This window comes from Oryzias latipes, chromosome 13 (assembly GCF_053564925.1).
Source record: "Oryzias latipes strain Hd-rR chromosome 13, Olatipes_Hd-rR_3.1".
NCBI lineage: Eukaryota > Metazoa > Chordata > Actinopteri > Beloniformes > Adrianichthyidae > Oryzias > Oryzias latipes.
The window spans coordinates 10,372,434-10,399,818 of record NC_136249.1 but is presented as its reverse complement, the minus strand read 5'-3'; the positions used below and the strand labels follow the sequence as shown (position 1 = coordinate 10,399,818).

Genomic DNA, 27,385 nt, shown 5'->3' with positions numbered 1-27,385 from the left:
CTGACATGGATAAAATAAAATATATCATGTTGCCACAAGTTAATATCTCGTTCCCACAAGTTAATATCTTGTTCTCAGAAAATAATCAAGTTGTGCGAACAAAATAGTATCCTGTTCCCACAAAATAATATTCCGTTCCCACGATTAATTAATTTGTGCGAACAAAATAATTATTTACGTCACAAGTCATTGATAAGCCCGGATTGCTGCTTCCCCTACTGGACTTAGCTCCTAGCTTCATAAACACAGATGTGAACAATAGTTGGATTTACAGAAGATACTTCATATTTCTGTCTGTGTGGGTTTCATTACATTGCACGGAAGACATGGATGATGTTTAGAGATCAAGGAGTATTCTCCCCTTTTTTCCTCCCACGGTGACAAAATCTACACTAAAATCTGATCAGGCTTCAAATGTTTGTTTCATTAACTGAATCAACGTGGTTCGGCTTTATCATCAACATTTTACGGTCAATTTTTAGAAATGTGTGAATCTACTGCGATTTTGTTCAGTCTTTGCGCTGAAATCTAGAGCACCATGTCTCAAATAAAATTGGAAAGAATATCAGCTTTATTTCTGATGCTACCAAATTCACAAAAGCACTAAAGTTCCTGGTGACATAAAGTGAATGAACTGTGTAACCGATGAGCTTTGTGCATGAGCACAGTGGCAAGGATCAGGGAAAGCCTTGGTTATTCTATAAAGGCTTGTTAGCAAAAAGGCCCCGTTGTTTGGATAAGCTTTATGAACAAGCGCACGCTAATGTACACTCTTTCAATCACGCATCTATTAGAGAGCGGCAGCCACCACTGTTTGTCCCTGAATGAAACTTGAAGTCCATTAATGATGGGGCCCTCCCACGGCACGGCATTAGCAACCTTTGGAAAATGGTGAAACCTGAAAACCTTTTAGATGAAGGTATTTGGAGATTTGTGTAAAAAGTAGTCAAAATTATCCCACAACATTAAGGCACATATTTTTGTTTCCAGGATTTTCCATATTGACTTTTTTCTTATTTTGTACAATTATTATACTAGAGTATGGTTAATTTTGGGTGCATGCTTCTTTTGAAATACTTTTAAATGACATTAATAGATTTTAAAAGGTAATTAACAAGTATTATACCAGGGTGAATACTCGATACTGATTGGCTGCTGGGTGTGAATTAAAAAGTGATAATGCACAGTGATAATGGACACCTAAAAAAAAGTTTCGCTCACAAAGCTTAAATGTTTTGTATCACTGCGCTGGCTTCTTTAAAACAACTTTTTGCTTTATCATTTGGACAAAAAAAAGTGGTAAGAGGTGAACTTTCTCTCTGAACTGATGCTTTATTTAACACATCGTGACGATCAGCATCTGTATCGCTTTCCTTTGCTGCTGCAGTCGACGTCTGTGCCGTTTCAGCTGGCTAAGCGGCAGGTTGTCATGATAATGTGCACCAGCTGTGTGTTGTCACGGTAACATGAAAACGCGCCGCACCACGTAACAAATAGTTCACTTTTTTGTGAAAAAAGCGATCTAAACTGAAAAAATAACAAGAATAAAAGACTAAAAACTGATTATTTCTTTCTTTTGCAAGTGACCATGTTGTATAAACGGGTTAATGGCCTTTGAAGTGTGCATTATCAGAAATTAACCCCCTTTGCGGAAGCAACCATCCTCAGCTTTGCATTCAGGCTTCCATGGCGTGTGTTTGTTTCTGATAATGCTCACTTCGTCTGCCATTTTCCCTTACTTAGTTCAAACTAAGCTGAAGTTTTTCATTTGTATTTTTCCGTTTTTATGTAAACAAAGAAATGAATTCTGCTGTCATAAAAGGGAAAAAAAAAGCCAAACAAAATGTAAAATTAGCCATAAGACGTAACCTATTAAAGCCTGAATTTTTTTTCCAGCTATGAAAAAAAATTACAGACAAATATTTACAATAATATTACTAAGAGATTTTTTTTACAAGTGCCTTTCCCATGAACACTGCACAAAATAAAATATTCATGAGGATTAAAAACATGAAGATAAAAACAAAATATGGTAAACAAGTGAGCAGGAGGAGTGGCTCTCTTGATATAGTTTTTAGGCTAAAAACCGAATCTCGTCTTTTGTTACTTGAAAATGAGGCTTAATTTTACAGTACAGATATGTGTGGCTGTTTAGAAAGCCTGCATAAAAGTCTGTCCAAATGCATAAGGGGTCCATCCCCAGAGCCACGTGCAGTGAATAAGCTCATCCTCTGGTTGGCTGTAGCCTTTCTGTTGCTGCAGCTGTTGTTGCACATCTGCAACCCGGCATCCATACGTATGTGTGCGTGCACGTAGATTTAAGTCACACCAAATGTCATACCAAGAGCAAACATTCATGCACTGGGACCGTCGCCAAATCCAGAGCCATCTCCCTCTTTCCCTGGTGGTCACACACGCAAACATGTGCACACACACACAAACACACACTGTTTCTTCCTCTGGCTTCCCCTTCGTTCCTTATCTCTTTGTCCTCTTCTGACAAGTAATGTAAAAATAATCTGTCTAATGTGATTTCCAACCACTCACAGTTCCATTCTGAAAACACTTCTGACCCATGTCTGACCAGACATCACCACATAGCCAACGCAGTATTGATTCTGTTTCTAAAATATTCATCATTTCATTTAAATACCCACTCTGATGAAAATGCTGTTTTTAACATGTTCTTGTGGTATTCATCTCATGATGGAGGACATAAACAAAGAAAATTAAGCTCAAAATTCCATTGATGAGCATTTCTTTATTCACATTGTTGTGAATCAGGAGCAGACAAAAAAAAAGCTTGCAGGTGTGAAATAGTAGCTCAAGCTCCTTGCTCTGCTACATTCTCATGACAACTAGACAAAACTGTGCAGCTGGATTGCTCCAATATTGCTTGAATTCTTGTTGCATCGGTAATGGGTTATGGGTGTGAGGGTCTGTAAGCTAGCGGAAGAGCATGAAAACAGAAAGCTCTCAGCAACGGGGAGGGGAAGAGGGGTTGCTCATTCCTGCCCACTACTCAGAGGTAAATGTCTGATGAACAACTGCTTAGCAGAAACTATGTTCCAAAACGACACAGGTTTTTTTGGATTTTGGTCTAAAAGCAGCATAATGATAATTAAAAGACCACTGGGCATGCTTTTACGTTAGCCCTTGTGCTATCCAAGGCACTTCAACATTGGGAGTTGGGTCATCTAGACCCACTAGACAGTGCGCTGAACCTTTTTTCTTCAATGATTTGTGATCTTCACTGGTGTCCATGGATTACATGAAATCCTCTTCACCTTTATCCACCTTTGTCATGGTAGGGTGAACACATCAATGTAAGGGTGGGGTCATCTGGACCCCATAAGACAGCACAAGGGTTAGATCAAAATATGATCAGAGTGGGGCTTTAAGTGACGGTTAGTGAACCCGGATCATCAAGTGTTGAGGACAACGTCCTTTCTAAAAAAAAAGTTTGAAAAATAAAACCCCCCAATCTGATGCAAAGTTCTAACCACATTCTTAGATAAACAGAGTGAAACTGTAGAGTTAACTGGAATACTGCCCTCATTACTCACACATTACACATTCAAAGTCCCATCCTCTGAATCATCTTCACTGCACACCATTATGCCCTTTGTCATACATGTTAGGTTTGCCATTGATAAGTAGCTGCATCGTAGCTGACTTACAGTAAAGTGGGCGTGCTGTTTGTGAAATGAGCACAGTCATCAATCAGAGCTACATAATCTACAAGGAGAGATGATTCAACAAAGCCTGACCCCTTCAAAGAGCCTGCAGGGCTCTAAACCACTGAATCCACCCTAATCAGAGCAATAAGCGGCTGTTGCACCGTGTCACTCGGGACAACAACTGCAGTGGCTCAGGTACTGATTGACAGACTGACTTCCTTGTCACGTCATTTTGACTACATAGTCTAAAATAATAGTGAAATGTATGCGGGATTCTTTCAATTTTAGCCTCAAACATGTTTACATGATGTTATATAACAACAAAGAGGAACAAATCTGCAAATACACTCAAGCCAGACAGGTCTGCTCCATGTGACAGGAACAGATGGCTGTTGGGTGTAAAGAAACCTGTGTCCGTCAGGGCGCCACAAACAGATTAACTAGGGACAGTCTGAGGTTCAACAGAGTTTCTATGGTAGAAAATGATAGATTGTAAAAAATAAATAAAATAAAATTTAAACTGTATGCACTCAATCTGGTTAATTTAATGATGCCCTGAGGGGAGACTCAGTAAAAAGAAACCAGGATTTAAAAAAATGGGAGCATAGATAATAGAAGGATGAAAGCACAAAAAAAGCCGCGGATAAATTTAGAAATAATGAAAGAAAGATGGAGACTTAGGAGAAAAGTGGTCCCGTGTGGGGAACAGATGAGGTCCTCCTGAAAGTGAAAAGGAAGAAAGAGGGACACACGTTGCCGAAACTACCCCCCCATTTTTTGTTCTTTTCTCCTGCAGTGCTTGGTAATTCGTCTCTAAAAATATCAAGCAAGAGGAGGAGGAGGAGGGGCATAAACAAACACGAGCGGGATGAGAGGATAAAAGCAGGGATGATGGGAAATATGCAGAAAGAGTGCAGGCTCTGGCACAAACAGGTCGGAAAAGGAAAAAAAGTGCTAGCCCAACCACCTGGCCATGGAAGTGCTCGTCCGTGTGAAGATAATGACGGGGATGGGAAAACAAGCGTGAGCCTGAGCGGGGTGAGGCGGTGAGAGAGCATGTGCCCTGCTCTTTTCCAGGCAGCCACGTGAGTGCTTCTCCTCAGCCGCTCTGCTCACACTGAGCCCGCCAGAGGGGAGCAGAGCGGGGTCGCTGTAGTCACAGAGGAAAAAGGCAGAATGCGCGCAGCACACCCAGATGAACTGTTGGATGTGCACATGTTCAACTGGTCTTCCTTTAGCCTTCATTTCAGTTTTACATAACCATTCAGAGATAAGCAAAGAAAGTGATGGATTTGTCGTGTTAAAATGTGCAGATAAATGAGTGTTGATGCAGACTTGTAGCCAATAAAGTCGCAGGACACAGAAATGCATGAAAAGACATGTAGCCTGAGTCTGGGATGTGCTTCCCGGCTGTAAAGGAATTACTGGCATATTTCAAACCCATTCGGTTTTGCGTGTTCTTACCAGGCGAGCTTGAAGCCTTTCATTAGTACTGCAAGGAGTGTCTAACGTCCATAGCGTGTTGTGGGCACCGAGCTGCCAGTTCACAGCGCCGCATGCTGACTGACAGCCTACCAGAGCCTCACCTTCCATACACAGAGCAGGAGCGAGGCACGGAGGGAGGACAAGATGCAGAGGCTGATAGACGGCAGGAGCACCAAGCGTGGAGAGGAGGATTTTCAGCCGTGCCCAACCTTCCCGCTACATTCCTTTACTGGAATCCGGCTGCCGCAGTGCCGAGCTTTGGTGCCAGAAAAATCACACCTCCCCGGGGGAGCACGGCTTTCCCAAACGAGGAAAAAAATGACCTGCGTTGCAGCGCTGGCAGCCTGAGCTGCGACATGCCGCAAAAGCGGGCGGTTAGGAGCTGCAGAGATACGCCGGCATGACTGGATGCTGCTCCTGTTCCAACTCGGTTCCCCTCTCTTCTATCCCACTCTCACAGCGTCCCTGCAAGCTTCTGTTTGCTCACTCAAACTCGCTCCGCCTCAGCCTCCGCAGCGGATGAAAGCTGCACTTGCTGTGCTCGCAGTGAGCAGGCGCAGATCCTCACCCCCCCCTCCAGCCTCCTCTGTTCTCTCCGTCCTTTTCCCTAGATGGCTCCCTTTCTCTCCAAGATACGTCCAGTGTGCTCAGCATGGAAGCAAGGAGCAGGGGGGGTAATCCTCTGCCCAGTGACCCCCGACAGATATCTCCACCCCATGCAATGCGAGGGAAAACGATTCGCTGAGTGGACATGCTCCAGTTCCACCGTCTCCCAGCAACCATGGGTTACCCGCTACCAGCAGCTAACTCTGCAATTCTTCTAATGTTTTGACTCTAGCGGGGCACTTCCCATCTTTATACGCGTCCAAGATCAACAAATGGGAACTCTGCTCCTGAGCCAGAGAACAAGCGCCCCATGTCATGATGTAAAAATGAACAGAAAGTCAGCTGAACAGCAGATTCTGCCACCGAACAGAAACCCCCACTAGAAAAAGAACACTAGTTTCTATCTGACTTCAAAACTGAGGAAGCAGTTATTGATGAATAGCAAACAGCTGTCGGATCAACTGATCACAGTTTGAGTGCATTTTTTAAATTCAAAAATGTGATTGGATTTATTTCAAGTATTAAAAATAATGGAATAATACAATAAGAAACTACAAAACACACATACGTCAAACCCATTTCACATATAAAACAATGCATTAGAATATAAAGAAAAAAACAACAAAGAGGATAGAAAGTGATGCCATCTTCTAAACAGTGTAATTATTCATAGTCATAGGCTTTTCTGCAGTGATGCATACAGTACACACACAAGTCCCGATAGACACAATAAATATAATGATTGTCAAATAAAGCCTAGAATTTGATCTGTTGCTTGACATGGAAAGGAAAGAAGCAAACTTTTATCATTCCACCCATACTGAGACATTTCTTTTGTATATGTTTTGGAATAGTTGTCTTATGCAGTTCCTATTATATAAAGGGCAGATCATTTATTAAGTACCAAAATGGAGAGGCTATTGATCATCCTCAGAAAACAAAAACCACTAATAAACCCTGAAGTGGGACTGACTGGAAAATTACATTTGCCCTGCCCACTCTGAAGTCCCAGTCTGATCGTCTTTTGATCTATAGTAAAAGTGTTCCCAGTGGTCTTTTAATTAAAATGATGCCATTTTGGACAGAATAAAAAAAATCGGTGTCATGTTTCAGGATATAGTTTTCTGCAAAGCGGCTGGAGTTCATTAGAAATTTGGACGGGACTGTTGGCTTGGAAGTAAGCCTCTGCACATTTCCCATGATCTCTTAGCTCACACTCTCTCTTGCTAGCTCACTGCCCACCCCAGACCAACATTACCGATACAACAAGAATGGCGAGCAGTACTGGAGCTATCAGTTTGAGCCAGATGCTGCTTTGGACGAGGAAAAGGAAAACAATCATGGATCTTTTCAACAGTTAGCGGATGCATCACAATGAAGCAGGGAGCTTGTGGGTTGCTCTTGTAGGCCCTAAGTAACCCTTTCAAGCCATTTCAAACAGCGTCTGCTCCTGATTCACCAGGATTTTGATAAAGAAATACTAAGAAAGGCAATTTTAATCTTAATTTTTCTCATGATTTGTCCTCGTTTATGAGAAAAATGCTGCAAAAACACAATTTTTTATTGGAGTGGGACTTAAACAATTTTCTGAAAATGTCTATTAGGGAGGACAACGTCTGATAAAATCAAAATAATGTTAAAAAGAAAATCACCTCCAGCTTTTTAGCATAACCATTTGAAATGGCTCCTTTCCACAACCTGCCTCCAGTGGTCTTTTGAGGAACTGCAGCATTTTTGTTGAATACAGCAGTGTTTTTCAACCTTTTTTGAGCCACGGCACACTTTAACCTTGACAAAAATCCCGCGGCACACCAGCATCCAATAAAAAAAAGAAGAAGGAGAAACTCAGTCTGTATTGATTCTACAGCCCCGCCACAATCTCACATGCATTTTTGTGATTATTGTGGCAGGAAAAGCTGGAAGCTGCAGCTGTTTTTCCTAAAAGATGTAATAAAAGTTAAGTTGGAAGATTTAAAAACTGTCTGATGTGTGTTCGTTGTTGTTTCAAGACGTCAAAGGAAGACTCATTGTGCGCTGAGACGCTGTCACTTTAACCCAATGCAACATGGGAGATGCAAACAGCCGCCGAACGCAGACAGACTCGCGTCTCTGAGCTTCATTGTTTTGTTCACTTTTTCCACGGTCTAAAACCGGATTCTGGGGAAAGCTACACCCCTAAAGACGAGCTTTAACTGGTATTTTTTCAGAACTGAGCGACTTTATGAGCAGAATCTGAACAAGAAGTGTAAACTTTAAGCACTTCTGATTGGTCAGACTGATGACATGTGATTAAGCCTCCAAGAATGATTGGTGGAGACGGTTAAAGGGGCGGGACTTTTCCAAAAACAGCTGTAGCTGCGGCTAAATCACGGTACCGTCATTCTTATCAAAAAAGTCTTTAATAGAATCAAATAAACACAAAGAAAAAAGTATTTTACGATCTTTAATATTCCTAATTTGTCAGTGTTTTATCAGGGGCTGTTTGGATGATCAAAGAGCTGATTTCCTGGAGATGGAAAATGTTTTTAGATCAGTGATTGAGGGCAATTTCTCACGGCACACCTGACCATCTCCCACGGCACACTAGTGAGCCGCAGCACACTGGTTGAAAAACACTGTAATACAGGAAAAGAAGGTGTGTGTGGTACGGCAGCACAATATGAGAAAAACCTGCGATTTGCAATATTAATGATCAATATTTCGATGATGATTTAACTTGCGATAAATAAACAAATAGCAAAACAATCAAAAACATTTCCATTTCACTGCGAGAGTTTAATTCAAATAAGAGTTAACATCCCTTAAAAATATACTCCAAATTACACTAGTCGAAGCTAGCATCTAACATAAAAGGAGTCCATCGATTGATCAAATGCATGAAGGGATTTTTTAAATTTGTTAAATACTTCAGGCTGCCATAAGACTATTTTTGTACATTTAAGGTAACAATCAAATATTAGAATTTCCGCCTTTTGCAAATGTGCGTTTTGCACAGCTTGATTTCGCAATAGCGATAAAGTTTATTTATTTATTGTGCAGGCTTAGAGTGGCCGCCTGATCGTGTCAGTACTAAACTACACTGTTGCAATGGGAGTTAAACTGCACAATGGAGGAAGATTATATTGACCTGGAATAATACATTTTTCTGTCTATTATTATTTCAAACAAAGACCAGAATAAGGGTCCACATTATAAAATTAAACATCTAAATGTATTGACATTTTTGATTAATATTTTGATAAAGAAATGAACTGTTATTAATTGTTGTTATATTAATCAATACTGCGAAAAAAACAACTTTAAAAAAGTTCATATCAAAATCAGACACATTTTCAAAAATCTCAATGCAAAAAACTTGTATTTTGATCATGTAATTATTTTTAAAGGGACTCTCAACAAAATAAACAAGATTATATAAGAATTTCTATGGCTAAATGTGTTCAATTGCTTCCCTATAAATGAATAAATCCGACTTAAATGTACAGAGAAAGGATTATTACCCCCATCTCTAAAACACAAATGTTGCCTTTGAAAACTTCTAGGAAGTTACAGTTGGCTTGTAGATTGATTCAAGTGGCTGCATTTAGAAACAGCTAGAGGTTCTGAATGGACAGCTCCTTCAGAGCTGGCAAGGAGATATTTATCCCACTGACGCCATCTGCTGGATGAATAGCATATGACAGCCAGTTTCTGCGGATGAATCATAGTAATCTGCTCAAAAATAACAAGAACATTTTGAATCGACAGCATTTATTATTTTTTTTATTAAGTTTGGAAAAATGTAAGCTAAACTTCAACACTCTAAAGCTCATTTAAGGTTTTTTCCCCATGTTCATATTCAATTGTTTTTTTTAGTAGGCAATTGCAGGTTAGATAAAAAAAAAAACTGGTGATTTTCTAGCCTTTTTTTAAGCATTGCGTAAATACTTCTCAGCTCTGGTGACTTCTTTTTTTTCTTTCTAAGAATAGCATTGTCAGATAATCCAGGGTGATCCCTCAACGCTGCTTTGTAGAACAGAAAGAAAAGCAGAACTCTGCTTTGACTGCATCTCCTCAGTCTTCCTCCAACACCAGAACCCCAGAAAGCAGTCAAGGAAGTAACTGGTTAAATCTCTGCTGAACACATTTTTTTCCATATCAGGGGTGAAGACTATGAAAAAATGTGTTAGTGTTACTATGTTACTGAATAGGAAGATATGTGATTACAAAAAGCATAAACATAACTATAGATCATTTAATGCTAGGTTTATTTAGATTATCAACTGATGTGTGTGTCGTGATGTTTTTGTTTTCTCTCAGCTCCTCGCTTCAGGGGTTAAAATAGCAGATAAAAGGGGACTTGAATTTTCATTTATTGTGTTGCCACAAGAAGTTTCAAAGTAGAAAATGTGGGAGCTTGAAAAAATTAAAAGTCTTGACGTGACATTGAAGCTAAAGACTTGGATTTGTCACGTCAGACTTGACTCGGACTTGCGAGCATCTCTCTCAAATCGAATCAACCCACAATTTTCATGATTTGACATCCGTTTTATAGTGGATGTGCTTCTGCAATAACCCAGAACTGAACATGAGCTTGAGAGTGTCTTCATGTGGTTGCTGTGACTCACAACACCTGGTGGGTCCCAAGTGTTCTCACACTCGGAACCTCTGACATTGGACAGGACTGGATGGGATTTCCATGTTTAAAGATCTCTTGCCTACTGAAAGAACTGTTTTAAAGATTTTTTTAATGACATTTTTAGGTCCTTATCAATCCCTCTTCCTGAATTCCCAAAGTGCTTACAATTCTCAGATCCTTGATCCACCTTTCACCCCTCTTCTGAAATCCTGCTTATAGCCATTTCAACAGCCTTGAAGCTGCCTTTCATCGCCTTTGACTGTTTCAGTCAACCTCGTTTGATGACGGACACAATAAGGGCACATCAGACACGCCCTAAACAAATGGGACAACGCAAGACTTCTTGGTAGATTTGTTCCCAAAGTGCAACAGATCTGCAATCCTAATTCCTCACCAAATCGCCTAAAGAAAATTCTGCTTTATTTAACAAAATGTTCTGGTGTTTGAGGACACAAACGAAGCACTTTCGAAAACTCATTTGGCATTCCAGTAACCCACGAAAGGCCATTTTGATCTAAGAAACTCAAATGAAAAAGATCTGTAAATATCAGAATAAATATCAGCTCAGAGTGATTAACAAATGATCAATTTAGTTATTTTCTTTAGAATATTCCTTTAAAATAGTGTATAATCTAAAAATATGCCAGAAAACTAAGGCTGTTTCCCATCTGAATATTTTAGTGGGAATAAGTCTTGATGTTTCTACCAATACTTGATCTTATGTTGGAAGTGAAGCTGGAGAAAACGGTACATTAATCAATACGATCTTATAAAATCAGTCTGCAGTACAGAGAGGTTATTGTAATATTTACTAATGCCTTAAAAATAAGTTCACAGCTTCATAATGTCACTGAACTAAAAAGGGAGAAACCTGCAGACACAGCTTAGATATGCAGGCTGGAGCAGGACGAATATAAAAGCAGCTCAAAACCCAGATGGCCTTCTGGGTGACAGTCACATGGCCATGAATAAAAGAACAAAGGAAAACACCTGCTGACATTAAAGGCCTTCCTTATATATATATAAAGAAGAGAAAACTAACACTTTCTGTTTCTGCTGCCTCTCGAAAAGCTCACCCTTTAATTTTTTTTCAAATCTTCAAATCTCCAACAAATGCATTTATCTTTAAAAATCTCAAAATTAGGTTTGTTTGTGAAATTATATGCTGCGAGAGTCATCCCGTTTCAGATTAATGAACAAACATGAGCTTAAATATCATTGTTTTACTGCTCAAAAGCTTTCTTCTGTTTGCCTGTGGAGGCTGCATCATGATTAGATGCTTCTTCAGTTTGTCAGATCTAAACTAAACAGTGCAGTCAACCAGTCTGGTCAACTGATTACTCGAAGTACTTAATGTTTTATACTTGTTTTGTCTTTGTAAAAGCAGTGTAAGACATACTTTTTTATTGCAATAACTGATTCTTTTATATGGATAAATACAGGGTTTTGTCAGGAAGGGCGCTGGGCCTAAAATCTCCACATGTGCACATCAGTGAAAGCTGATTTGCTGTGGCGACCCCTGAGGGGATATGCTAAAAGGTGAACAACAACAACACAAAAAAGAGGTACATTTTAGCGTGTTAAAAACATCAAAACTGTTACTGAACTGCATGAAAACAGTTGTTCAAAATAGGAGACAACCCGCGACGTAAAACATATGGGCAAAAATACTTTATAAGCATGAAGTAATCATACAAACAAACAAATCTGATCTATTCTTTTGGTTAACTAACACAACTGGAATTGGTACGGATAGGATAGATAAAGGTTGGCAAACATGGTCCTCACAATGCCACAAGTCAACAACATCCATGTAGCTGCTAATATAACACTTCTGTCACAGAAAGGGAACTTTTCAACTCGAGTTTAATCTAACATTAAATGTTTTAAACAAATGAATTGGTCTATCAGTCCCAAAGAACTTTCTATTTCAAATGTAAGTCTAATTCAGTAGAGAACAACAGGATGAGGCGGTGAAATCCAAATGCTTCGATTTTATCAACATTTTTTTATGAAGCTATTAATTTTGATTTATTCTAGAACTTAGGAATTGATGATAAACAAAAAAGAAAAAGTACTTTGTTCCTCAGAGACATTTATTAGGAACTTTATTGATTAACACCTAAAACAAAGTTCTGTTGCTGATATAGATACAGAGGACATTCTTGAAAATGAAATGTTGCATCTCAAGGGCCTTTTCTTCATGTTTAAATAAAAATAAAATAAATATATAAGTGGATTGAGCTGATTTAGTCCGGACAGTCTTTAGCCTGCCAAAGGCTGCTGGAAAATCAGGAGAAGCAGTGTATGCAATCTTCAGTTTTTTTCTGATTTGCTCTGGTAACTTGTACATCTGAGTAAAATAGAGCAGTGCTTACACGCCAGAGGTCTAGACGCTTGTAAAGGATGTAACATAGTGGTAAAAACTAAATACACCAACGACTCAAAACACCCAGCAGGGAATCTATTTACAGGGAAATAACTAAAAACTACACAAAAACCACCAAAGCAAAATACAAAGACCAAAGCATCTAACAATATCAGAGTAATGCTCTGCTGCTGCCACCTGGAGGGAGGGGGGGGGTCTCTAACAGATGATGTGGCAGTAAAAATACATAAGTTGTATACGTAATACTTTTTAAGCTATAAACTTTATTTCATGCTTTTACGGACAAGCTTAAAAAAGTGATAAGATAATGGATTGGGTGTGGAGATGTTAGAATGACCTCGCCCTGACAAATCCTCTGCAGAATTTGTGGGATATGTCTCCAGGTGGAAGCTGGAGACACAACAGGTAAAGTTGGGAGCACTCTGGCGTGCTGCATCCGCCACAAACGTTTTTTAGTCAAACGTACAGTAAGAAGGGAAAAATGTGCCACTGAAGCGCACATCGTTGGCTTGTTTCCTGCGTTCCTGACGTGTTGCTATGTCATTTTTTTTAGCCCACAAAGCATTCAAGAGCAGCACTTGAGCTATTTCAAGCTCCATGATTGATCTACATCATAACCACCTAACAAAAAAAGCAGCAAGGTTCTTTTCCCCCCCCAGTGTCTTAACATTTTGTTCCTAAATCCAACAAAAGCATTCTTTTTCCTTTTTCCAAATGAAGGTAAAAAAATAGGAGCAAGGCTCTGCAACAAACTGGTGACCTCAGTTTTGTCTAATTTTTTTATTTATTTATTTTTATTTAACCTTTATTTAACCAGGAAAGTCCCATTCAGATTAAAAACCTCTTTTACAAGGGAGTCCTGGCCAAGAGGCAGCAAAAAGTTAAACACAGACAACAAATAAAATTACAATTTAAATTATAAAAACAGTTACATTTAAAGGAGTTGACCTCAAGTGCTCTCAGTCTGGCTTTAAAATCATTTACAGAGATAAGTTCAGGGAGCTTCCAGGTTTTTTGCAGTGTGTTTCATGAAGTGGGAGCAGCGTGAGAAAAATACCTTTTTCCCAGTTCTGTGCGGACAAATGGAACACTGAGCAACAGTTGATCATTTGAACGCAATGAATATGAGTCAACATTTCTCCTCGTTAGTAAATCTCCAATGTAGGAGGGAAGCAGTCCAAGCATGGCCTTGTAAATAAAAGTGTACCAGTGTCCTTGCCTTCTTGTGGACAGAGATGACCACCCCACACGAGAGTACAGTTCACAGTGATGTGTTAATGCTCTACTATTGGTTATAAACCTCAGAGCAGCATGATACACAGAGTCTAATCTGTAAAGACAATGATTTGAAATATTCATGTACAAAAGGTCCCCGTAGTCTAAAACAGATAGAAATGTTGCAGTCACAAGCCGTTTTTTTACCTCGAAAGAGAAGCAAAGCTTATTTCTAAAAAGAAAACCCAATTTCAGTTTTAGTTTCTTCACAATATTTTCAGTGTGGGGCTTGAATGTCAAGGAATCATCAAGTAAAACCCCAAGGTATTTGTACTCATGTACTTGCTCTATAGCATCTCCGTGAAGAGTGAGAATCTTAGGGAGATCTTCTGGCACCTTTTTGGTATTAGAAAAGAACATGAATTGGTTTAGGGACAGGCTCCAGCAACTCTCCAGCTCCAGCAAGATTCAGCGGGTCATGAAGATGGATCGATAGAAAGAAAAGTAACCTAGATTAAATCAACAAGGTTTCATCGTTGAGATTATAAAAAATATAACAAATAATAAATAAATTAATAAATAAATTGAACGAGCGCCACGACAACTGAGCGGGCGTATTCAGGAACTGAGTAAGTGAACCAATTACAACCACGCAGGCGCAATTCTAACTAAGGCCGCATTTACACTGCAGGTCTTGATTCTCATATCCGATTTTCTGACTATATCCGATTTTTTTGACGACCCGCTTACATCATCTTTTAAAAGTGACCCGTATCTGATTTATGCCTTTACACAATACAATGCTGAAACTATCAAACGTGGACGTTCTGAGGACTACGTAGCAGGATTTCCGCCTTCCGCGGACCTCTTTCGGACTTTTGTGTGACTGCGGTTGTCATGGAGGCAAGGCTGCGAGGGAAGGAGGCGTTGCCTTTGGCGCTCCAGAGGGGATGCACGGGAGAGGAAAAGAAGGAGGGCTGCTCGGCTCTCTCTGAGTTTTGAATGAGGAAGTGTTTGCAGACGTGCTGTACTTGATCCAAGAGTTGAACCTTTCCTGCGCGATGACTTCTCTTTTCCGACCGTAGTCAAAAACGCACGGGAGATTTCTTCGGGGTTCACTCTTCCGTTCTGAACCCTCAGCCTCCAGAGTGGGTTAAGAAAGACTCAAAACTTTTGGGGGAGACACCTTATTTTTGATTTACGGTTCTCCGACACTCCCCCGCTCCACGCTCACACCGCCTCTCTCTCCTTACACACACACACACACGCAAGCACGCGCGCGCGCTCACACACACACGGTCCCCATCACACATGCCCCCCAAAGAAATACACGGCTTCTAGCCTGTTCCATAGCAACGGTGTCCCGCTTCATTAGTTACCGTTTGCGTCTGGACAGGACATAACAGCGGTTTCTAACTACGGTCTGAAGCCTGAGGCTGAAAGGTAACACGCTGACAGCAAAATCAGCGCACAAAAAGCACCTTAATAAGTCATGTGATCTCAGTTGGTGGTGTCCTGAATTGACGTCACAGAGGTACGACTCGCATTTACTTGGGAATATCCGATCTGTCTGCTTACGTGGCACACGCAAATGCACGTATCCGATTCGTTTCCGATTTATTTCCACATATTATGAGAGAGGCCTGTATCCGATCTGAGAAAAACGGCATCCATGCGCTTTTGTCCTGCTTACACGTTCACCGATCATATCCGATCTGTGCCAGGTGAGAGGAAAAAATCGGAATTGGGTCACTTAAACCATGCAGTGTAAAGGCGGCCTTAGGGACCTCGGATTTTACAACAGCACGCCTGCAATCCTAACTGAGCGGTGATCCTGCATGCTCACTTCGCTCCTGCACGCTCGCTGGGTTTTCTGGTTGATCTGATTGGCTGAAATTCGTATGTCAAGGCAGCAGGGTGGGACTTTCATTTTTTGGAGCAGGGGGGGTTAACAGGCGGCTCGGTACAGAGCGGCCCGAATGTGTTGTTATGTGACTTCAGTAAAGAAAATGTAGGATAGAACAGCATGAGAACGGTACGGAGAGAGGAGAGGACGTGAAAGAAGAAGACCCCCCCCCAGTACAAAGGTGCAGATATGTGAATGATGCAGAACAACTTCGTTTGGGAAACCCTGGAAATGCAAAGAGACACGATGACGTAAGGGAAGCCGGTGTGTTTGATAGAAATCTAGCCCAGCTGTTTCAGATGCAGAAGATGAGGACTTTGATGGATTTTTGGATGCTGATAGATGACTGACAAAAAAATAAATCACAACCAACTCAGCTTTGCGCTCGCTGCCTTTTTAACACACACTAGCATGCATCTTTTACCGGTATGTTTTAACGTTAAATACAGAAAGAAAAAAAAAAAACTGAAACGGCGCCATTTAATCCTGTGCTTGTATTGTAAGGAGAGGAGGGGGTTGTGGAACATAATATGGCTTTAATTGTGTGTGTGTTTGTGTGTCTGGTAGGTCAGTGTGTGGTGTGGCTCTTTGACTCTCACAGTTAAAAATTTCGGCTCTTTGTGTCAAACTTATTCGCCACCCCTGTTTGTGTTAGAGGCTTTAATAGGAAAAAACGTTGGATGTAACATGGATTTAAACGTTAACCAACGACCGAAGACAAAGGTAAGAAAGCGCAGCGGGTTTTTTGTGCTGTAAGTTTTTTCATGTGAAAATCACTGCATTCATTACCGTTTTTCTATTAAAGCCCCAAAAAGAAAGTCCCGCCCAGCTGCCTCGCCAAATTTGACATGCAAGTCAAGTGACCAAAATGCCCCCTTAACACGGCGTGCAAACCCAGCGAGCGCGCTGGAGCGAAGTGAGTGTGCAGGACCAGGTAGGGTTGCAGGCGTGCTGTTGTAAAATGCGAGGCGCTCAGTTAGAATTGCGCCTGCGTGGTTGTAATTGGTTCACTCACTCAGTTCCTGAATACGCCCGCTCAGTTGTCGTGGCGCTCGTTCAATTTATGGCAGCAATGGGGAAAAAGGGGGAAAAAAGCTCGCTGGGAGAAGAGATGGTCCCTCAAACCCGTACAGATCAAGTGGTTATTGTTGTCACACCCCCATGTTGCTGACAAGGCAAAGAATTCTGAAGGAACACATGGCAAGGCGTCCACTTTTACCAAGTAGTGGAAAGTTGCAGGTTCAATTATCTATTGATCCATCCTCTCTACCTGCTTCATCTAGGTCAGGGACACTCCTGGGGGGTATTCCAGAAAGCATTAGGGTTGTGCCGATGGACGATACCATCGTCCATCGTGATGGGTGACTGACATCCCGATGGAGAGACACCATCGTGATGCCACGCCCCCGCCACGTTGCGAGTCGACACCATAATCCGCGGTTACATGTGCAAAATATCTTGATGGGATCAATGGTCGGATTAGAATCCAACGGTGTACATGGGCCCAGAAAAACGTTTTCAGAATATAACAAACGTTCACTAAGGTCACACTTTCAGTCGGAATAAATCATTCGCACATGCGCAGTAGGGTTTGACAATCCGGAAGAGGATATAACTTCCGCCGAGTGGCTTTTTTTTTCAAACTTTATTGAATGTATCAATTCAATACAAAACAATGTTAAACAGCGCCGAGCGGCTATATACAACGATCTTCTAAACGTGCTTTTAATAATGTTACGGTTATTATGAAACACCTGCTCGCTCATCATTTGAATTTTAATCTGTGTGGTCAGTGCTTTTTCTGAACGAAGCCAGAAAGAAGCCAGGATCATTAGCAGTATGCTAACACGGGCTAACAACATTAGCTTTGGGTGGCGCTGCATGCTGGCTGCACGCAAACATTTGGGAATAACATCAGCCTTTATTTAGTCGGGACACGACTGGAAACACAAATCCACGTGATTTTTTGAACGGTTTCTAAGGACTGAGCGACATTTCTGCCTCAAACCGCCGCTGTGTGTGCTGACGATCCGAGCTGTGCTCAGACACACACTTTTAGACCCGGTTCTGAGTTCGGTAGCTAGTTCCCCTAGAGCTGCGGGACGGATCGCAGTCTTAAATCTCACACACATAGCGCTCATGTAACAAAGCACCCCTCCCTTCCCCTCAAACACAAAGCTGTAAGTCCGCGCTCCGCTGGTCCACTTGACTAGTTAAGTGCGGGAGCGGAAAACTTCTTTTCTATTTTGTTTGTTACTTTTTTTGTTAAAGTCTCTTCGCTCAGTTTATACTGGATCATCGCGGATGAGTCATTAGTTGGGAAATAAAATAAAGTAATAAAGTAAAATAACGAATAGCAATTATATAAGACAGAAAAATTAAAAATAGCCCCCCCCCCCCCACGACGATATCATCGTCCATCCCGATGGTTGACAGCAAACATCGTCAATGGCCAATTTAGGGGACATCGCCCAACCCTAGAAAGCATGTTTAAACTAGCCTGACTTTTATCCTGAACTCTGTCTGAAATCCGCCTGAACTTGCTTACTCTGGGTATGTCGTTTCCAAAAGACCAAATATGAGTTAGCGTAATTACGCTCGACTTGGTAACCCTGGGTTAATGCTTGTACACAGCAGGTACATAATGACATTCTCAATAGATCGCCGATTTCCAGAGTCACCATGGAAACGCGTGGAAAAAAGAAAGCGCTATACTTTGGTGAGACGGAGTCTGAGGTTTTAATGATGGCGTATGAAGATTATACGTCCATCAAAAAAGTAACACGGCTGCATCATCTAAAAAAAGACTTTCTGCTTGTAGTAGAAGAACAGACAAATTAAACGCACAAGTTTCTGATCTTATTTCCATTTTCCTTGTGACGCATATATATGTATAACTTATCCAATTTTGCCATCTTAAATGAATTACTTCTATTGGTAACAAATAATTGAGTAAAATTTAATCAACCTAATTTCTTACATTTATAAAACTCAATAATTGTTTATACAACTCAAACTTATGTATTTATCTAACTAAATTTCATATTACTCCAATTCAATTAATATTTTTTCCATCTCAATTAGTTATATTTCTTGATCTCTCATATGTCTAAGTATGAGCCGGCAGATATGCTCATTTTTATAACAATAAAAAGGACGGGAGAAAAAATGCACAATGCGCACAAATTCATGAAAGAATTTTCCGTCATAGTCATTACAGTTCACTCCTGTAGACGTGCTATTTAAACTCATCATCTTCTCCTTCACTCTCACTCATGGTGCAGAGACATAAGCACAGTAGGACTAAACAACTCAGCAAAACATGGCACAACACAGTAAAACAGCTAAACAACTAAACACATTTGGTCACAAAGCCACACTTAAACCAAAATCCGTCCAGACAGGCAAAGGAAATGGTATCCCACAATCCTTTGCGGTGCCGATCTAACAGCAGGACCAACGTTACACCTACTTAATTGAATTAATTTGAATGAAAGTAAAATAACTGAATGAAAACTGAATGTTATTTTTAAACTGACTTAACAAACAAATGATTTATCTTAACTGAAGCAAATAACTATGTTAGATAAAAGTAAAAAAGTTTAATTTTCCAACATCCATATGTGGTCTTATCACCCTCTCACGGTGGAAAAAGTATTGTCTGAGCTTCTTCATCCACTATATCATCTTCAAATGGACACGCCATGCTGCTTCACCTCCCTCAAACTAACCTTCAACTAAACCTGCTCCCGACCAGGTTATGTTCAGAGCATGAGTTGCCATGGCAACTTGACCTACCCTAAAACATACCTCCATTTCTGGAACCGTAAACTGAGGTTATCAACTTCCTTAGCCTCAAACTTACCGTGGGAGCTAGCATAACCTGCTTTCTGGAATACCCCCCAGGGCCAGAAGCGATAAGATCACACAAACAACGACAAGACTGAAGAACCCTGTTCAGAATCCTCCCATGCACACTGCTGTTAGATGGCAAAATATATTTAATATTGCCCAAGACACAAACCCACGTGCATCTTTCAATATATGATCAACTTACCAGAGATTTTTGGCAAACTTGACTACTTTGAGTTAAAAGCTTGTTCCACTCTCGTACTGCAGTAAAGGCATTACAGGAATAGTGGCAATAAAGACCCAAATGTCTCCTGCAACCATAAGTAAGACCTATTAAAACTGCTTGTACCTTTAATGCTCAAACACTCACTTCATAATACTAAAGAATATTCTGGAATTTACTGACATCTGGGAGAATTTGCCATCTTCAAACTCTATCATTAAAAAAAAATAAAACACCTCAATATGAAGTACAAGCTAACCTGACATGCAGTATTTATCATTTAGTCATGGGTTGCATTTTTTTAAAACTTTCCAGTGTGGGTTCCAGGGAAGACATAAATGGACCTGGCCCAGTTTCACATTACTGAGTGTGTTCTCTTTCAAAGGACATAGCTGACGATGTTTCAGCAAAAGGTGCTACAGCACTTTTTCTTCTGGATTTGAGTCACAGGGAAACCTGACACCCAGGAACAAAAGTGCTTTCTGTTGGAGAACTCTCAAAGCATTGCAAGAAAAAGCTCTTAATTTAGTCCATTTACATTACTGTAAATAGTGTACATGCAAATGGACGTATCTGAGATCATGTCTGAGATCATTGCATCTCTGACTTTGTTCTCCTTAAGAGACCCACTCTGATAAAAATAGAGTTTTTTTTGTGTTTTTAACATGTTCCTGTAGCATTTTTCTGATTTTGACGGACATATATAAATAAAATTAAGCTCAAATATGCATTTCTGAGTATTTCATTGTTTAAATTGTTGTGAATATGGAGAAGAAGAAACCGTTTTGTTTGAAAAAGAGCGTATCTGTGAAGTAGAAAATACGCTGGGCGGGCCACAAGATCCCTGCTCCGCTACGCAACGGGGAGGGGGGCCGGAGTTGCACCACACCAACAGTCTCGCCCACAACTTTAAGACCAATTTGTAATGAACCCATGGAAAACTGTCCCAGAAATCCACACGTTTTTTTTTTTTTTTAATTCTGGCTAAAAACAGCATAATCATAAAGACCACTAGAAAAGGTCTTTACCTTTTGAAGTCTAAAAGCAAAGAATAGCTCAAAAAACGGTACATTTTTAAAAATGTACCCTAAAGATTGATAAAATAGATATTTTTTCTTTTAATCAACAGAATTATGTAACAAAAATCAGCAAAAAAAAAATGAAAAAAATTATATGTCTGATTGAGTACTAATTTTGGTAGTAACAAACATACCAAAAACAACATTACAGCAGCACCTTTTTAATGACCTTAAGAGGTCTTACTCGAATTAAAAAGGTTAAGAGACCACTTCCGATTACAACTGTAAGCCATTTATTCTTTTCTGTGCGGAATGAAAACTTGTTTGTTTTTGTTAAAGTGTGGCGAGTTTTGTGCTCTGAATGTTATTTCCTACCTTTGAGATTTCCATATCAGTTTCTTCCACGTCTTTTGCTTGGCCTATCAGTGAAGGTAGAGAAAAGCAAAATGATAAAGTTTGATAGAATTTCCTTCTCGATGGTTCAAAACGATCTTTTCCTGGTTACAAACAAGCCAAAACTTCTCAGTAATCAATGCCAAATTGAATCCCTTGTCTAATAAAAAAGGAAAAACAAACAAACACCAAAATCATTTGCTTTAAAAAAAATAAAATTCCCAAAGTCTTATCCTATTGTAAGTAGAAAAAAACAAACACCACAATATAGCTTTATTTTGAAAAACCAAAATGACAAAGTGCAGTCTTTCCACTCTGCTGCTAAGTTACCCAATACAGAGCGCCCCCATGCAGCCTGATTCACTGCAATCAGAAACCCTCAACCCTTCCTTTTTGCATTCAGTCAGTTCATTATTGCTGATGTACCTGATATTATGGCACGGCTCTTTGTGAGAGCAGTTTCTTCCTACACCTACCACCCTCACTGAGCTTTGCAGCAGCCGAAAATACCTTTAATCAATTGAATAGGCCTTTCCACAAATCTGATGGCTGTCTGTGAGGATGTTTAATTGAATTATTTCGTACTTGTGGAAACTGATTAGGCGAAGTACAACCTGCTGAGAGTAAAGGTCACTTAGGTAATGAATTTTTGTGCTGTGGCCTCTTGAAATTATTCAAGTTTTCTGCCATGTTTGTTATTAAAAACTATTATTAAAATTATAATCTTTGTTTTTTTTAGACCTTTTTCTGGAGTTGGTTTCAGAGGGACACAAGTAATTGTAAGTATAATTAATTCATCATACTTGCGTGACAGTTAAAAGAGAAAAATTCAGTTCCACATATAGTGGAGGAGGCAGATCACAGCATTTATGTTTTAGGAGATTTATTGTCATCATAAAAATGATGATTTTTTTACAAGATCTTTCCGTTTGAATTTAAAATAAATACAAATGAATAAAATGAACAGATGAGGGGGACAAAGCAGTTGGGCGGGGGTTCAAAAATTGATTTACAAAACCTAAATAAAAAAAAAAAGAAAATAAAAAAAACACTTCAATGAATGTAAAGCACTTTGGGTAGCATGTGTTGAAAAAGTGCTATAGAAAGAAAGTTTGATTTGATTTGACTCATTTGAACTTATTCAAGATATAAAATCCTGAAAAGATTAGAGCATTTGTGGAGTGAAACATCTCAAGGAGATTTCTGGACATGAACATGTCAAGACTACATATATGGAAATGTTTTCTAACATGTCTGGTGATTCATATAACAATTAGTATAAAAGCAGTGTAAAAAATGGATTCATTCATCATTTTATTTCACTTTAATTCTGTGTTGTTTTGCGATGTCATTTAGAAATATCACTAAAACAGAAAGTTTGACATGACTGAGTGTAGTCCTGATGTCAGCATAGATTATGTAGATCTGTCTTGCAGAGTTTGGCTGTTTAAGCGACAGAGACGCTTCAATACCACCGTCACTGAATAACTGTTGCCGACCTATTTGTTACAAGCCTGTGTGAAAAAAAATGACATTTTTTTTCCCTCCACTTCTTCAGATTTACTTTGGGTATGACTTTACAGAAGCATATCTAATGGTAATAAATATACATACACCAGGACAGCCTTTTCCCATCAGCCATAGACAATAATGGACTGATAACCAGCTGTAATAAAATAAGTTTAAAAAAATCATTTATTTAAAGGTCAAAGAAGAAAATGTCTAAAAAACATCTAATAGCGGTATAAACATTTCTGAAACAAATGTGATAGAGTAAAATGATAAAAAAAATAGAATTTGCAAATCTGATTCAGCACTTTTACTGACCAACAAGAAACATGACTCAGAAAAACAAAGACAGAAGAAAAGGAAGTAGTGAGGAATTTATGAACAAGAAATTTGTAAAAAGGATGGACTAAAAGGGGGGAAAAAAAGCACAACATAGCATAATGTTAAGAGATGTGCAGTAAAAGTTGTTTTTGTGGCAAACTGGAGCTGAGTCAACAAATAGAAACAAGGGTTTGAATACAGAAATACTCAAAAATGCCATTTTTTATCTAAATTTCCTTATTATATGTCCTCCATCAGAAAAATAACACAAAAGAAAGGTAAAAACACCTGAATCTAAATTTTGATCAGAGTGAGTCTTCAGATTTCTGTCTTGTGGCTGGGTTCTGTAGGATATTTAAAGTTACTTTGAACACATTTTGAGCTGATTTATTTCAATCTTTTAAAGAAACAAAAAGTTCACTCTAACCTAATGATGCTTATACTTTCTGTGTGTATCACTGCATGAGTCATCAGAGAACTTCTGATTATTCAGCAGTGATGGCCAGCTGGCAGTAAAAGACATGGCCCTGTCAGATTCAACGTATTCAGTTAAGGGTGTGAGCGCCACGAAGCTGAGATATACATGCGGTAAATCAAGTCTGTCTGCCTCATTGTAGATAAGGTGAAAGTAGATTGTTGTTATTGTTAGATTTCTATGAACCCGGTCTGGACTGCCTCTTGCAGCAGTCTCAAGCCCTTGCGCAACACTGCAGTGAAGCAGATGTCCACCCAGCATGAAAACAAGACCTTTCACGGAAACAGTAAGGGGGTGTGTCAGTGACAGCCAGAGTATTTATAGAGGGAAGTTCTTTATAAATCTCTGTAAGGATGCAACATCTACAGCTGACTCATTAATAAAGAATGCAATTTTAGCTGTAGTTCAAAAATATTAAATGGCAAACAGTCAAAAATATATGCATGGATTTAAAAGACAGAATATTGCAAATCCAGCCAAAAATCTGTCGAGTCCTGTGTCCAAGTCAGGAAAATGTTAGATAGCTTTTTAAATATGTAAAAAAAAAAGGACTGGGTTGAAAAAAATACTTAAACAAGCCCAACTAACATGAATCCAATATTTTGAGGCCATGGACACAATGAAAGCTAATAACATACAGACAAAAATATAAAAAATGTATACATAATGTTTGATATTTATTATAAGAGCTGCACGATATGGCCAAAACAATTAAAATAGATTTTTTCACAATCAAATTTGATTTTAAATTGTTTCTTTTCTCCCTGCTTTTACTTTCTTTAACACAAATTACAAATGACATTTGACAAAAACTATTTCATATAAACATATCCTTTGGAGATATGCTCAAACACAAAGTTCAACTATATACAAGCTATATACAAGCTGTAAAAATGTTTGTAGATCAGTGCAGCTGATGCTTTGTGAGCTACGCTTGAGCATTACATGAAAAAAAATGTTTTTCGCACTCAACAGAGTATCTGTTTCAGCTGTTAAACCAATTTTGTTATGCTCCTACTTTTGGCAGCTATAACCCTTCAAACAGAATTTGCTGAGTGTGGAAAAATTATCACGTTAATTTACAAAGAAAAACTGCAGAAAAAACGGATATGTTGAGTGCAGAGAGAGGGGAGGTCACGACATAATGAAAGCCAAAAACAACCTCTCACTGCTCCCTGCTTTTGGCATTTTCACACAGTGTATTTAGTTTATTTTGCGTCACAGATGAGTTGTTTCTTCTCTTTAGCACGGCTAAAAAGCCTCCTTGTACCCCCAATGAGGAGTGAGGAGTCAGTCAGTCACCTGTAGTCTGAACACGCTCAAGAGAAGGACAATTATTTTCTTAATTTTTTTAAGAAAAATTAATATACAGAGATTTTTATAGGTTAAGAAAACATAAACCCGCCTTCAAACTGGCCTTTGTCCCCTCTGACAAGTTGCAGTAAGTCTATCCGAGTCACCAGAACGGACTTGGGAGCACAGAGAGCACAGCTAAAAAAAAAAAAAACTCTGCACAAATGTGTACGTAAATGAGAGGAAGACTCGTCACAAATGATTGTTCTGCCATATCACTGAATTTGTCATATGATGGATAAGCAACTTTATATAAAGTAGTTCCACACATTGTTCTCAAAATGAATCAATTGTCTACTACAGAATACAGTTATACAACATTTCATGACAACCTATTGTCACTTTTTTTAAAAAACTAGATGAGTGTAAAAACATTCTGTTACACGGACGTAATAAATTAAGTTACAAAGCAAAGACATAATCACATGTTTGCTAAATTGTTTAAGACCCAAAATAAAAGCCCCAGAAAAACACAGCTGCTGCATTTTCTTTATAAAGGTCAAACAAAAAAGGGCACAGCTGGGAAAAAGCACCCAAGGCATGTGGGTCACGTGATCTAGTCAGTGAAAGCTATAATAGCATTATCGCTTAAAGTCATAGATAGTTGCTTCTTTATTGTCAGATGTCACACAACAGCATTTCCATTTGTAGGTAAAATGTGATGGATATGTTATAATAGTAATAGCAATAACATTATAATAACATCATATTATAATAATTGTTTGTATTTTTTTCTTAAGAAAAAATGGCAGTTATAGTCAAATATTGATTTTTAGACTAAATTTATGCTGAAATAGGCTATGCATGCAAGTTTATTAAAGTTTGGGATAAAAGATTGGGAATAACACCGGATCTGACCTTATGTTTGTGCATGGTGAACAGGCAGACACCATCCTGGCCTCTCTCCTGGCTCTCATGGCCTTTCTTCAATCACTTTATCCGCTGTCTCACTGTCAAACTGTAACTTGCCCGGCATCCTTTGTCTCCTATACGGTACTCGTTCAACATCCATCAGAAGGAAAATGAGAGCTCAGACATCACTTGCATCAGTGGGATGCAAGCGGCACTTGTTAAACCAAAATTCCATCCAGGCTGCTTGCACGACGTTGCCCTGAATCTAAACCAGGGGTGTCCTCTATGCAAACAAAACGCTCATTGCTGCTGCAATCCCTCTGGGCTAGAAATGCGTCTCATTTCAGCTTTCAGTCAAGGTGGTGCACATGTTCGCATCGCGCATCTGCTTTGCTGAGCTATACATGAGCAACTGTATGAGGGAGGATGGATCAAGGATGCGAGCGCTCCGATTGGCTGGCTCACTATGGTGTGTGTGTGGGAAGGCTTCTATGGTAGGCTCCCTGCGAGCGGGTTTACTCGACGAGGGAGGTCCCTCACCTCCTCTCCTCCAGCTCCCTTCAAACTCTCTGTGCCCGTGCTCCTCTGTAGATTTATTCAGATATTTATATTCATTCACGATTTCTGTGCTGTCGCATCACACCGTCTCTTTATGCAGATCCGTCAGCCTCCCAGGCACATTAACAAAAAAAGCAACAAAAAAAACATTTGAATGCTGAAGCTAGTAACTGAAAAAATAAATACATTTTCATTATTTATATGTGCTGATATAACCCTGTTCTTTATCTGGAGCTAAGGTTAAAAAAAAAAAAAAGATCGTATACCACAAAAGAATTTGAGAGGTTTCCTAAAAATATGGACGTAAACAAAGGTAAAATAAAACGTTTATTTTTTCTGGATTCTAAAGCAGCTTCTTTTATTTCTGGGCATCATTTTATCCAACGTGTTTCTTTTTATGATCTTATGGAACTTTAATGGAAAGATCCGATTATGCTGATTCCAGTCACTGGTGGCTAAAGTCTTAAACCCCAGACAAAGATCAATAATCCAGCATCTGAGATGGCAGAGCAACGCTGACGCTAGAACAACGGTACAATGCTGGACTGTCCAGGAGAACCTCTGCAGAACATCTCTCACAGCCGTTACAAAAAAAACCCTATTGCTCTATTCAACTCCTTGGCATCTTCTGAATGGAAAAACAAATGTTGTTGCAACAAAGTAAACCTGCTGAGTTTTTGATAATTCACTTGATAAAGCCAGAGAGTTTTATGCATGCAGTATAAAAAATGTAAACGCTGTGGACCATGAGTCAGCAAGACAAATGTGTAGGAGAAATAAATCACTGTGTGGGCTTAGGTGCGCTTCCTGAAGGGACCAGCTACAAATGCGAGTGCAAACCTAAAGATGCAAAGAACAAAAAGCTGTACTAAAGTGCAGTATCACACGTGTTGACTGTTTACTTAGGGGTGTAACGATACACGTAGTTGAA

The 27,385-nt window shown here is 39.4% G+C and overlaps 1 protein-coding gene across 28 annotated transcripts in view; it reads right to left on the bottom strand.

Moving 5' to 3' along the window:
• Positions 1 to 27,385, bottom strand: part of gramd1bb (GRAM domain containing 1Bb) — a 144,242-nt gene that overhangs the window by 49,152 nt on the left and 67,705 nt on the right. For 2 of the 28 annotated variants that reach the window (XM_078929706.1, XM_078929709.1), the window contains exon 1: positions 5,145 to 5,704. The exons of 23 other annotated variants lie outside the window; for them this stretch is intronic. In XM_078929706.1, the coding sequence (XP_078785832.1) occupies positions 5,145 to 5,167 (23 nt within the window). In that variant the 5' untranslated portion in view covers positions 5,168 to 5,704. Of the gene's footprint in view, positions 1 to 5,144; positions 5,705 to 21,368; positions 21,413 to 25,902; positions 26,120 to 27,385 lie in introns of those variants that run through there. 3 more of the 28 variants (XM_078929704.1, XM_078929705.1, XM_078929712.1) reach the window with 3 other exon arrangements.